The sequence below is a fragment of the Saccopteryx leptura genome, chromosome 5, assembly GCF_036850995.1.
Source record: "Saccopteryx leptura isolate mSacLep1 chromosome 5, mSacLep1_pri_phased_curated, whole genome shotgun sequence".
NCBI lineage: Eukaryota > Metazoa > Chordata > Mammalia > Chiroptera > Emballonuridae > Saccopteryx > Saccopteryx leptura.
In genome coordinates, this window is record NC_089507.1 from 156468346 (window position 1) to 156482640 (window position 14295).

The 14295-nt window shown below is 47.0% G+C and overlaps 1 protein-coding gene across 2 annotated transcripts in view; it reads right to left on the reverse strand.

Annotated features, from left to right (window-relative positions):
• The window catches only part of SDC1 (syndecan 1), a 33294-nt gene extending 22770 nt beyond the window's left edge, over nt 1-10524 (reverse strand). Inside the window, exons 1-3 of one of the 2 annotated variants that reach the window (XM_066386234.1) lie at nt 10400-10524; nt 1245-1393; nt 395-673 (exon numbers count right to left, since the gene is read on the reverse strand). In XM_066386234.1, coding sequence (XP_066242331.1) covers nt 395-460 — 66 coding nt within the window. In that variant the 5' untranslated portion in view covers nt 461-673; nt 1245-1393; nt 10400-10524. Of the gene's footprint in view, nt 1-394; nt 674-1244; nt 1551-10399 lie in introns of those variants that run through there. The other variant, XM_066386233.1, reaches the window with a different exon arrangement.
• Nucleotides 10525-14295: the final 3771 nt, after the last annotated feature.

Sequence of the window (14295 nt, forward strand, 5' to 3'; positions counted from 1 at the left end):
GGGCGTTGTGGCCGCGGTCACTGCATCCTCCTGGGTCATCGGAGGGGGGGCTGGCCACCGCGGGTGGGAACTGGCGACCCCGCGTGCCGTCGCAATCTGGCGGGCTCCGACTCCTGTGGAGCCCTTTTACAAAATTGAGCGGAGGGCCCCAGCGCAGGTTCCGTTCCACGGGGCAACCGAGCCCTCAGCCCGGTAGTGCAGGACCCACGCAGCCTCCACCGATGGAGGGCAACGAGGGCGACAGCCCGGGTTTTGGGGCTCACCGTTGCGGAGCTAGCGCGGGAAGAAGGGAAGTCTTCAGTTCCCCTCCCCCTCCACGTGCAGCCGCTGGCATCTGCGGGAATGCAAACCCCGGCTTCCCGCCGCCTCCCCGCCCGGCGCTGGCCACACTCACCAGAAGGACCGGCTGCAGGCGCAGCGCCAGCGCGCAGAGCCAGATCCAGAGTGCCGCGCTCCTCATTCTGCCCGGACCGGCGGCGGGGGCGCGGCGGGCTTCGCGGGGCTCGGGAAGGCACCGCTGGGTGCACTGCGCTGGGATCCTTTTGGGCGATGCCCCTCGTGCGGCTGTCCTGGGCTAGGGCTGTGGTGTCTGCCGGCTGCAGTCCGCTCTCTATCGCTGGTTTCCCTCCGACTCAGCTCTGCTCCCGCCAGCACCTCTCCCGCCGAGCTCCGCCTTGTAATAAACCCACAGGCCCTAAGCCGTTGCAAAAACTAGCCCCCCACCCCCAGCTCGCCAGGTCTCCTGGCCAGCCCTAGTCCCCACCCCCCAGAACCCCGCCCCCTAAGCTACCCAGCCCGGCCCCTTGGATCACCACACCCCCTGGAGCCCGGGCCCCGCCCCCGCACCACGTGGGCAGAGCCTCGCCAGCCTCAGGAGCCGGAGACCCTGCAGGCAGTGGTTCCCGGCTTTTCAGCTCTGTCTTTCGCGCGTGATGGGGACCGGGGCGCACCCCTCTCCGCCCCAGCCTAGGGCATTGAGGCGCTGTCTGGAAGAGGGGTGGGAGGGGCAGTAGTTGGCCCTTGACTGTGGGTGCCAGTCTGCAGCGCCCTCTGGTAGTGGACACCGAGCGTCCTCCAGGTGCACTGGACTCCCAGGTCCCGGCGGGAGCACTTTGGGCGGCTGTGCTGGGGGCCCCCGAAATGACAGGGCTTTAAACCGATAGTTCCTTCCCTTGCCTCTCCTCTACCTGCAGAGGGGCTCCCTACGCTCTTCCACCCCCAGCACAGGTTCCCCCTGCACTCACTCGCGTTCTGCCGGCACTTCACAGCGTGCTGAATCCTTGGGGCCTTACTTGAAACATTTGGACAAGCTCAGGAGGCGTAGTTGTTTTGTTTTTTGTTTTTAAGTTTTCGGCGTCTTTCTATGGAAGACGATGCCCCTTCATCCTGTGAGCTAAAAGGGAAAATAAATGGCTTTGTTTCCAGGTGATCTCTTCCAGCCTGCAGATCTAAGAAGTGCCCCTTAAATCCCTGCTCCTTTCTGATTCCATGAGCTACCTGGCCCTCCGTGTTGCCATCACCAATCAGGCACCTCAGTACAGAAAGCTATGAAAGATCGCTGGTATGGTGCAAAAGGCTTGAGAGAAGAGGGAAGAACCGCCTGGCCCTGCCTGCAGTCTAATGGGTCTAAGATATGGTGCCAAATGACCTACGGACCTGGACCTGGAGACCAAAGATGGCATCTTCCCCACCCATCCTCCCAGGCAGAGGATGGGCTGTCCTTGGTTGGCCTGAATTGGGAACCAGGGTCTCCTGAGGCTTCTTGGCTTCTTAGACAGCCTCCAGTGTTTCTCTTTAAACGCATTAAGCATTCCTGGGTCCTGGGTTAAGCAAATAGGGACAGGTGGCCTGGGCCCCTAGGTTTTCCCCCACCCACCTCGCAGCTTCCAGCATCCACATCTCAAGCCACATCCCCATCCTAGCACTATAAGTGACGCCCCCCAAACAGCACTCCACCTGTTTGCCCCTGTTCCTGAATACCTGTTTGACCTTAGGCAGCCTCCCTTTTTGGGTCTCACTTTCCCCTCTGTGTCCATGGGGGGGACGATAGATCCTCAGCAGGGTTCTTGGAGCCTGATGCCTCCATTGATCGTAAATACGGTGACATCAGCCTACCTGCACTAGTGTGACCAGCCCTGTCTGTCCAGTCCTTGGGACTCGCCAGACCTTTGTAGATCTAACTAAAGGGTTAGTATCTGGCTGAGCAGGGAGCCTCCAGCCTCCCATCCGGGACACTAAGGCAGGGCCAACATCTTGATTTGTATTCCCAACACAGGTTGTTAAATAGTTTCGATATTATTCCTGGTAAATCACTAACTGCCTTGAATGTTGCTTCCTTTTCCTGGAAGGCAGGGCTGGTGTCTCCTCCCCTAATTTCTCATTCTTCCCCAGGACACACCGGCTTCACTCTGGGAGAAATGCAGGAGGCCACCACTGGGGCGGCACCTGGAGGGGATGGGGTAGGAAGAGGCCAGCAGTTGTGGGGAGCAGGGGGCTGGGTGCAGGTGCCTCTCTGATGCACCTGACTCTGCATGTGTTCTCTGGGCAAGACATCTATCAGAGCTTAAAATGTTCTTATCCTTTAACTCAGGAATTATGCTTCAGTGAGTTTAGTCTCCAGAAGTTTTCCCACTGGTCTCCAAAAAGGCATATTTAAATGTTCATCAAACCTGACCTGTGGTGACACAGTGGATAGAGCTTCCACCTGGAACGCCGAGGTCACTGGTTTGAAACCCCGGGCTTGCCCCGTCAAGGCACATGTGAGAAGCAACTACTGTGAGCTGAGGCTCCCCACTCTACCCCCCTTTCTCTCTCTCTCTCTCAAATAAATAAATAAAATCTTTTAAAAAAATAATAAGTGCCTGACCTGTGGTGGTGCAGTGGGATAAGGCGTCGACCTGGGACACTGAGGTTGCCTGTTCGATGCCCTGAGCTTGCCTGGTCAAGGCACATATGGGAGTTGATGCTTCCTGCTCCTCCCCTTCCTCTCTCTCTCTCTCTCTCTCTCTCTCTCCCTCTCTCTCTCTCTCTCCTCTCTGAAAATTGAATAAATAAAATCTTAAAAAAAAAAACAAAAAACCTTTAAAAAAATAATAAGTGTTCATCAAAAAAGGAAAAGTGAAATCAATGTGTTTCCACACTGTGGAATACTATACAATTTTTAAAGCAAATGGGAAGTTATGGGAAGTCCTGACATGAAATGCTTTTCTTTCTTTCTTTTTTTTTTTAATTTATTGAATGATTTTTTTAGACAGAGGAAGGGAAAGAGAGAGAAAGATACAGAAACATCCATCTGTCCCTGTATGTACCCCGAACAGGGATTGAACCCACAACCTCTGTGCAAAAGGAAGATGTTCCAACCAACCAAGCTATCTGGCCAGGGTGAAATGTTTTCCAAAACCTATTTTTAGGTAAAAAGGAACAAGTTAAAGAGTGATCTATATATAATATGGTCAAATTTTTCTTAAAAAAATGTATGTGTGGCCCTGGCCAGTTGGCTCAGCGGTAGAGCGTCGGCCTGGCGTGCGGGGGACCCGGGTTCGATTCCCAGCCAGGGCACATAGGAGAAGCGCCCATTTGCTTCTCCACCCCCCCCTCCTTCCTCTCTGTCTCTCTCTTCCCCTCCTGCAGCCAAGGCTCCATTGGAGCAAAGATGGCCCGGGCGCTGGGGATGGCTCCTTGGCCTCTGCCCCAGGCGCTAGAGTGGCTCTGGTCACCCCAGAGGGGCAGAGCATCGCCCCCTGGTGGGCAGAGCATCGCCCCTGGTGGGCGTGCCGGGTGGATCCCGGTCGGGCGTATGCAGGAGTCTGTCTGACTGTCTCTCCCCGTTTCCAGCTTCAGAAAAATACAAAAAAAAAAATGTATGTGTAATGTACATAGATTCTATATATACTATAAAAGGTCTAGGGCAGGAAAATACGATGAGGGCAGTGAAGGAGAGTGTTTAAGTTTTACTTAAGTGTTCATAATGAAAATATAGAACTTGTTTAATTTTTAAATTGGAAGTTATTTTCTGAATCACTGAAGATGCTTTCAACCTAAAGTAACAGCTTCCCTTCAAACAGTTTGAATAATAGGACAATTATTGCATGTCTGGGTACCTGCATTATCCATGATACCACAAAAGCCTCCACAACGTTGGAATTGAAGCCCCTCCCACCTTTCAACTCTGCATCCACCTGTTGCTCCATCATCCTCAAGATGATGGCAAAGATGGCAACATTGTTTCCAGCATGACAGCCAACAGAGCCATGTCCAGAAACAAGGCCACCTTCTCCTAGTGTCATTTTTAGGGAGTAAGGGAATAGTTCCCTGAAGAACACCCCTACACACACACACATGCATGCATTCCTGAATGTGGGGGAGCCAATGCCATATCCACTAAATATTTTGACTTCTTTTTTTAAAATATTCTATTTATTGACTTAAGAGAGAGAGAGAAAAGTAAGGGGGAGGAGCAGAGAGCATCAAATCATAGGTGCTTCCTGTATGTGCCTTGACCGAGCAAGCCCAGAATTTCAAACTGGCAACTTCGGCATTCTAGGTCAATGCATTCTCCACTGTGCCACCACAGGTTAGGCAGTATTTTCACTTCTTCTTTTTTTTTTTCTTTTCAGAGACAGAGAGAGAGTCAGAGAGAGGGATAGTTAGGGACAGACAGACACGAACGGAGAGAGATGAGAAACATCAATCATTAGTTTTTTGTTGTTCATTGATTGCTTTCTCATATGTGCCTTGACCGCGGGCCTTCAGCAGACTGAGTAACTCCTTGCTCGAGCCAGCGACCTTGGGTCCAAGCTAGTAAGCCTTGCCCAAATCAGATGAGCCCGTGCTTAAGCTGGCGACCTTGGGGCCTCGAACCTGGGTCTTCCGCATCCCAGTCCGACGCTCTATCCACTGCGCCACCACCTGGTCAGGCATATTTTCACTTCTTAAAGAGTAGAAGATGCATTTAAGGGCATTCTACTTCAATATGGTACAGAACAACTATAGTATTTTTATTGAACATTTTCCCATTATGAAGCATTTTAGAAGACAGTTAATGACTCTGGCCAGTTAGCTCAGTTGGTTAAAGCATAGCCCTGTTATAGGTTGTGGGGGTTCAATCCCCCATCAGGGCATATACAAGAATAGACCAATGGCCTGACTGGTGGTGGTGCTGAGATTACTGGTTTGAAACCACGAGGTCACCAGTGGCCAGTTTGAGCCCAAAGGTCGCTGATGTGAAAAGCCCAAAGTTGCTGGCTTGAGCCCAAAGGTCACTGGCTTGAGCAAAGGTAGTGGTGGTGGGGTCACTGGCTCCGCTTGAACCAGAGGTTTGATCCCCAGTTCAGGCACGTACAAAAAGCAATCAATGCACAACTAAAGGGAAAGCAACTGCTAGTTAAGGCTTCTCCCTCTCTCTCTCTCTACCTCTGTCTCGTTCTCTCAAAAAAAAAAATCAACCAATGAATGCATAAATAGAACAAATTGATCTTTCTCCCTTCTTTTCTCTTTAAAATCAATAATAAATAAATAAAGACTAAGCTCTGTTTTTTTTTTTTTAAAGACAGTTGTTTCATTGCGAACCATTTCAAAAATATAATAAAGAATAATGTTGCTTGCCTGACCAGGCGGTGGCACAATGGATAGAGCGTCGGACTGGGACATGGGGGACCCAGATTCAAAAACCTGAGGTTGCCAGCTCAAGCACAGGCTCATCTGGTTTAAGCAAGGCTCACCAGCTTGAGCCCAAGGTCGCTGGCTTGAGCAAGGGGTCACTCACTCTGTTGTAGCCCCCTGGTCAAGGCACATATGAGAAAGCAATCAATGAACAACTAAGGTGCTGCACCGAAGAATTGATGTTTCTCATCTCTATCTCTTCCTGTCTGTCTGTCCCTATCTGTCCCTTTCTCTGTCTCTATCTCTGTCACACACATACACACACACACACACACACAAAAAGAATGTTATTCAAAAAAATTAAAAATAGAATTATATGATCTAGCTTCTGAGTACTCAGCTTCTGGGTGTATACTCAAAAGAATGAAAAGCAGGGACTCAAATAGATGTTTGTAAACCCAGTTTCATAACAGCTCTATTTACAATCACCAAAAGGTGCAAACAATGACAATCCAAGTGTCCAGTGACAAATGAATGGATAAACAAAACGTGGTATATATATATACAATAGGGTACTATACAGTCCTAAAAGGAAGGAAATCCTGTGTCACACATGCTACAACCCTGATGAACCCCGAAGACTTGAAGCTGAGTGAATAAGGCCACCTCAAAAGCACAAACACCATCTGATTCCACTTCTGTGAGGTTAGAAGTCATTTAACTCAGAGACAGAAAATAGCAGCAAGGTGGTTGCTAGAGATTGGAAGGACGGAGGAGTGAGGCATCATTGTTTCATGAATATGGAGTTTTATTGTGGGAAGAGGAAAATGGTTCTGGATATAGATGATGGTGCTTTATCCACAGCATGTGAATGTACTTCATGCCACTGAACTGTACACTTAAATGGTTACAACGGTAAATTTTATGTAAGGTATATTTTACGAAAATTTTAAAAAACCTCAATATCTAAAAAAATAAAATAATGAACAACTGTGCACTAATACCCAGTTTATCAAATCTTAATAGGTCTTCTTTGCTTTTCTTCTTCTTATTTTTTTTATGAAATATAACATTAAAGATTCAATGGAGTCTCTAAATTTATGTTCTGAGATATAGTCATGTTGATACATGTGGCTCTGGGTCATTTAATTGCTGCTGTATAATTCATTACATGCATATACCATGATTTATTCACCCCTGGACATTTGGTTGTTTCGTTTTTCCATATTACATACAATGCTGCAGTCAATTCTGTACTTTCCTCCAGGAGTGGCTAGAGCTCCCAGGTTTTAGGTACAAATATCTTCATCTTTCTTAGGCATAGCTCTAAGCAATTTCTCTAAACACATTACTTTCCAAAGGGCTTATAGCAATTTACACTCCCAGCAAGAGTTGTGAGAGTTCGCATTTTTCTGCATCCTCTATGACTTGGCATTTGTTGGACCTTTTATATTTTGCCAATCTGATGCAATGAGGTAAAATGATATCTCATTATCATTTGATTTTGAATGGCTCTCCCTTTATGAAACATTTTGCTGAGGCCTTTTGTTGCGGACTGCTTGGGCAGGCACTACTGGTTGCTTCCCACATCTGTTTTCCTCGGCTTTTTTCAATGTAAGAACTCCTAAACTTCAACTGGGCTCATGGCCACATGCAGTAAATATGACCTTTCCCAGCATCCCTTCCAGCTATGCGAAGGCACATCATCAGGGTTGTGTCAATGGAACAAGAGCAGAATTGGTATATGTACCATCAGAAAAGTGGCAAAGGAAAGGAGGCATGCCTTTCCCCTTTCCTTTTCTCTTTCCTTCTGGCTGGATTGCAGTCCGAGCAGTCACCTTGGACCATGACGTGTACTTGGGAACAGAGGCCACACATGACAGAGGAACAGGTTAGAAGGAGCGTGGGTCTCTGGCCCATGAAGCACCACACCAGCCCTGGACTACCCACCAGATATGCAGAAATAGCCTTCTGCTTTGTTTCACACACTATTAGCCTGAGTTTTCTACCCCTTGCCAGCAAATCTAATCCTAACAATACACTATCAATTTGGCATTCTATACATGACCAATGGGGTGCCCAGGGAGGAGGGAGAGAAATATCTCTGCAGATGCCATCAATAAATGCCTGTGCATAGGAGATGACCCAGCCAGTTTCCCAGTCCTGGACTGCCTGTTAAATTCTGGATTTGACTCAAGGCACCTGACAACCTCTGTCCCAAAAAGAAATGTAGACAATACAATGGCCATTGACCCGATACACAAAGATAGTAGGTTCAATCACCCGGTCACATACAAGAACAGATTGATGTTTCTGTCTCTCTCTCTCTCTCTCTCCCTCCCTCCTTCTCTTTTTAAAATTAATAAATTAATAACATTTTTAAATACAATCAATATAAAACAAAGTAGTGCCTGTCACACCAGCTGGAATACTGGCAACTGAAGGGAATAATTGATTCAGAATTGCAAAGAAAAGTTTTCAAAAGATTTCAGGGATGAGAGTAGGGCTCGAGGTGAAGAGAAGCCATTGGATCCTGTCCTTACGTGAAAATGATTTGGGCAACGTGTTTGTTTCCCGTGGCTGCTAGGACAAAGTACTTACTATAGATTTGGTGACTTCAAATGTGGATGAAAATGGGCCACAATATAAACCTAAGTTCAGGGGAGGCCTGCATGGTGAGCCTTACAAACTCAGAGACCAAAAGGGGCCACATAGGAGGTCAGAACATTAAAATTCCTAACTAAAGGTGGGTCATGGCTGGTAGTGACCCAGTATTGAAGCTCCCTTGACAAAGGTCAATCCTTTTTTTATTATTATTTTTTATTGCTTTTAGGGAAAGAGGCAGGGACAGAGACAAAATCATCAATCTGTTCCTGTATATGCCCTGAATGGGGATCAAACCCACCTCTGTGGATCAGGATGACTCCCTAATCACTGAACTACTTGCCAGGTAATCTTGTTGTTTTTTTTAATTAAAAAAAAGTTATTGAGGAAGAGAGAGAGAGAGAGAGAAACATCAACTTGTTCCACTTTTCCATGCATTTATTAGCTGACTCTTGTACGTGCCCCACCCAGAAGCCGAACTAGCAACTTTGATGCACCAGGACAATGCTCCAACCAATTAGGCCACCCGGCCAGGATGACAAAGTTCAATCTTTACCTTAAGCACGCCTATTCTCTTTCTGCATTGAAGATGACATACCTTTGTTGCTTTGGTTTTTGTTTTTAATATTTTACTTTTTTAATAGACTTTGGGTGAGGGGAGGGAGAGAGAAATGTCGACCTGTTGTTCCACACATTTATGCATTCAGTGGTTGATTCTTGTATGTGCCCAGACAGGGGATCAAACCCACAAACTTGGCATATGGGGATGACGCTCTAACCAACTAAACTAACTGGCCAGGATGAAGGTTACAGACCTCTGCAATGTCAGAGTACTCTCCTTTTCCAGACCTCTCGGGGCATACCCACTGCACCAGAACAGGAGCCCACAGAATCCCCCACGGTTATCTTGTTCCTCGATGCCATCTCCACGTGCCGTAACTGATAATGATTAACTATCCTGTTCTCAACCATGTAAAAGAAGTATGTGTTTCTACATTTTACTGTTTATCCAGTCCCAGAGATTTCCCCACTTTGCTCTCCCTCACCCCCTTAATCTACCACCGATGGATTTCATGTAACACCCACCCCATGTCCCCTCCTTTGATTCTGATGGATTAAAAAAGCTACAAAACTGCCATTTCTGGGAGCATTTTCTCAATCCGTTGAGATTTTGCTCTTGGCAATTGGCAGTTTGGCTCAGATAAACTCATAAAACTTTTTTATAGGTTTGGAGATTTCTTACACAAACAAAAAATAACAAAGATCTAGTCTCTTACTGTTCTGGAAGCCAGAATTCCCAAATCTGTTACACAGGGCTGAAATCAAGGTATCAGCAGGGATGCATGCTCTCCAGAGGCCATAAGAGAGATCCTGTTGCTTAGCTGTTACAATTTCTGGTGGCTGCCAGCATTCCTTGGCTTGTGGCAGCATCCTACCTACCTTCAGTGCCAACATATTCAAATCTCTTTCTGTGTCATCTTCACATTGCCTTGTCTCCGGTGTAATAAAACCTCCCTCTGCCTCCCTCTTATAAGGATACAGGTGATTGCATTTAGGGTCCACCAGTATAATCTGGGATAATTTCCCCATCTAAAACTGCTTAAAGGAATTACATCTACAAATCTGCAAAGATGCCTTTTCCCTTATCTCCTTTTTATTCTTTTGCCTTGGAAGGTAATAGACACAAGTTCCAGGAATGTGGACATGGCCACTTTGGGGACCATTCTTTAACCAACCACAAGCAGACAGAGAGAGGCTGTTCCAGGAGGAAACCCAGAACAAGCCAGGAAGCAAGAAAGAGCTTCAGAATATTCAGGAGCTGGAGGGAGCGTAAGTGCACAGGCTAGAGCAAGGAGGTCACAGGTTGACAGCCAGGATAGCTTTGTGTGCCACTGATGGGCGGGCCTAGGCAAGAGGAATCACTGACCTTTCAGAGCAGGGTAAGGATTCAAGACATTTCTGCCTGCTATTAAGATCCTCTGGCACAGCAGGGAGGAGGACTGCAGGTGGGACAGAGGGAAGGCCAGCAGAGAGGAAGGACCACGCCCACCATGGGGGGGTGCAGTGAAGATGGGCAGGTGGGGGGAGGGGCAGGATTGAAAGCTACGGAAGAGGTAGACCGTGACGGCTCAGAGCTGAAGGAGGGAGAGGAAGTGAGAGATTTTGAAAATCAGTGGTAGTAGGATCTTTCCACCTGGTTCCTGTTCCTAGCCAGCGTCAGAGAGGCCGAGTCCGTGGTGCTGCGGCTGCCGGGCCTGGGGCCGTGCTGAGCACCGAAGTCTTCGCTTCATTCCCCCTGTGGCTTGTGACTCAGTTCTTGGCCATCTCCGGAGCCGCCTTGGTTGGAAGCTTGGACCGGAAGCTAGCTCTCCCGCAGGCAGGTGTGCCAGTGCCAGCCACACCCTCCCAGGTGTAATCAGGCTGATTCACCCTGAGCCACTACCTAGGGTGGGGCAGCTTGGCTCTGGCCGCTGACCGCGTGTTTGAGAAGCCTCAGACTCTCTGTGACTCCACACCCTGTTGGGGAGGGGCGCTGATTCATGGCTCTTCGGGCATTGGGAGCAGAGGAGCTGCAGGCCAGTTCTCTCTCACCCGTGGCACCCTCTCAGTTAGCTATTGTATGCAGTTTTCTCTTGCAAATTCTTAGTGCTTCTTTAGCTGTGTGACCTTGAGCAAGTAACCTAACCTCTCTGTGCTTTAATTTGTTCCTCTATGCATTGGCAAAATCCTGGAACCTACCTCAGAAAGTTGTATTATTCAATAAGCACGGTGCAAGGCTCACACTGGTGCTACCTGTATGTTAGTGTTGTGACCATGGGCCTGGGCGAGGCAGAGACTTGGGGCTCAGCTTTAACAGCCCTCTCCCCAGGCAACCTGGGACAAGTTCTTCAAGCATTCTGAACTCAGACAGTGGAGATGAAATGAAACCATGCAAAACACTGAGCACTTTTCCGGGCATCAGAACAGGTAAATAGAAACAATCCTTAGAGAAGTCAGGCACTTTCAAGCCCCCCAGGGAAGACCCTGGAGTGGACACTGAAGGACTCCTGAGCTCACAACAGTCAGGCTAGAAAAGGCATGGTGTCATGCAGGAGCAGGTTTCTGTGTGTGGCACATGTGCACGTGTGCGTGTGGCGCGCACACACACACACACATACACACACACACACACACACAGTTGAACCTGACCTCCAGCCCCATGAGACATATGCAAATTCACTCTACAACTAGGTGACTCGCATTCCATTCCCAAGACTGTATTTGGCCAAGGTTGTAAACTGACAGCCGCCAGGGCTGCACTTGGCCTGCAGACATCTACCCTTTAAAAAGATTTCCATGAGGGAATTGCACATAAGAAGCCAGATTTCTAATTTTCTAACAGAATTGTTGTAAAGTAGCATACCTTAATTCTGCAGGTTTATGTAGAGACACCAAGGCAAGATACAGAAGAAATTTTAGGAGGAGATTTATTAATAAACTGGCCGCATATGACTTACATGGGGTATAGCTGACTCAAATCGTTTGTGTGCAAAATAGCCCTGAAGCTAGTTATATAGACCTGATCACATATAGGTTAGGGGAAAAGGAGGAGCATGACACAATAATCAATCATTAACAAGTTTACAACATTCATCTATAGGATCTATAAAAAACATTCCTACATATTAAAACTTACAAGGTAACACAATAGTGATGTTGTTTTACATATCAAAGACATTTACAAATCTTCTAGTGTCTACCTCCCATTTCTTTGTCTAGAGGTATGTGTTACTCTCAAGATTCCGGGAAGGGAGGAAGAGTTAAAATCAGTTTAGGATATGTAAATATTGGCTCTTATTGAAAGGAAAAGGAAGTTCTTCAGATAACCTTTATTCTTTCATAGAACTATAGTTAAACTAGATGACCCAGTCATCCTTGTAAGCTAGGAAGCTCCCACATCCTTCTCCCTCCATTCTCTAAGGAAAGGAGGGGGCAAGAAGCCTGACTTTTCCTCTTTAAAATGGTGTTGCCAATACTAAGTTTTATAGTTCTTTGGTACCTTATCACATTCCCCACTGGTTCTATATCCTGAGTCAAATCCTTGACTCATTTTAAAGAGGTGCATGAGGCCGTTGAGTAGGAATATCAGCCTATAACATGCAACAGATATTTAACAGGTAGACTTGATGTTTTTATTAATAGTAATACAATGGCACCTTGAGATACGAGTTTAATTCGTTCTGTAACCGAGCTCATAAGTCAGTCAACTAGTATATCAAACAAATTTTTCCCATTTAAAATAACTGAAATAGATTTAATCTGTTCCAGCCCTGTGAAACATCCCCAAACCATCCTAAATTATTAAAAAAAGACATGTTTTTAATTAAGAAACACACATGTATACATGCATAACAAAATATATGAAATAAAAGAAAAAAGTGTTATTTAGTACTGTATTCTCACCTTGGAGACAGACAAGTGTGGATAACGAAGGTGAATGGTGGAGGAGGAGGAAGGGAGGAAGGGATGCAGGCACTGTAGACACGTAAATTAAAACTGCACTTTCTTAACACTAAATGTAAACTAAAACTGCATTTTCTTTACTTTAAACAACACTAAAACTGCGGCAGCTTCCCGAATCACGACTTGTATCTTGGAATTTCGCTTGGATCTTGAACAAAAATATGGACCGAGTTGCAGCTCACATCTTAAAAAAATTTGTATGTTGGTCTGCTCGTATCTCAAGGTACCACTGTACAGTCTACTGAAGAAACAAATGCTACTGATTAATTTCTTACAACCTGTACAAACCTGCAACTTATATAAACCCTTAATTTTTATAAACTTTCTTCCTTTTTCTTTCAAAAGTATTTCTATATTTTATACCTTTTATTATCAAAACCATACAATTCCTTTTTAGTCAGAACTCTTAATTTAAAAAATCTTAACCTTTAGTGACAACCAAGCTGGCAAGAAGTAATTTTTCTTTAAAGTATACTTCCTTTTGGAGATATCCTCCCTCTAAGTAGCTAGTATTCATAGGTTAAGTATAAGCACATATATATTTTCCATTTACCTTGTAGTTTCCCTTCTAGCAAAGGGACTTATACTTCCCTTCTGTATGACTCATAGCAGTACATGCATCAAACCTTAAGACAACTTGTTCTGGCTTTCCTTTTTCCTCAGTTTCCCTCCTTCCTCAAAGTCTAATTAGAAGAAGGTCCTCAGTGAGTTTCTTCAGGCATTAGCCGTGCGTAGATCAACCAGCTTCCAGTTTGTGGCTGGAGCAGAGCATGCTGTCCTTCTCAGGGTCAACTTACAAGGGTTGGCGAAGTTGGTCTCTGCTGTCCACGAGGGTGTTTCTGCTGGGACTGCAGGATTCAACCAGCTGTGGTGGACCCAGGTGGTATGCCTTCTACCTTGGCAGCAGTAGGAGTGGTCAGGATCATGGTGTGTGGACCTGTCCACGTGGGAGTCAGTCCTTGGGTGATGTAGGTGGTCACAATGAAAGGGATGCTGAGCAGGTAGAGCAGGTCATCCAGCTCCAAGTTGACAACATAGACATATATGGAGGCTGAGGTGCGTAGGAAGCGTCACACAACTACCAGCGTGTGTGTACACGTTGCCCACCACACCTACCACGCCCATGACCAAGAGCACTGCTCCAATGGCACCCATGGCCACCAGGTCCTCTAGGGAGCTGGGTTCCGTCAGGCTGGTCCACAAACAGTTGAGGGATGCATGGGGGCAGCTGGATGGTTTGGGCACAGGGCTGCCTGTCATAGCTAGCACAGGGGACCTGCTTGCAGGCTCTGGGCTTAGAGCCATCTCTGCTGCCTCATGCTGGACTTGAGGCTGGGGTGTGCTGTGACGGGGCATCTGTGGGTGACAAGCTTGTCCTAGGTCACCGCACAGCAGGTTGAGCTTCCGCAACTGCACTTCTGCAAAAGCTTTGTCTAGCTCTGTACTGAGCAAACAAAAGAGGGCCGAGCTCTGCATGACCGGGTCCTGGTCGTCGCCGCCACCTGCCCAGCTGCCCGTTAATAATGCACTGAGACCCTGCGCCCGCGCCCTCACAGATGGAAGGGAAGGCAGTGCTGTCGGCGCTGG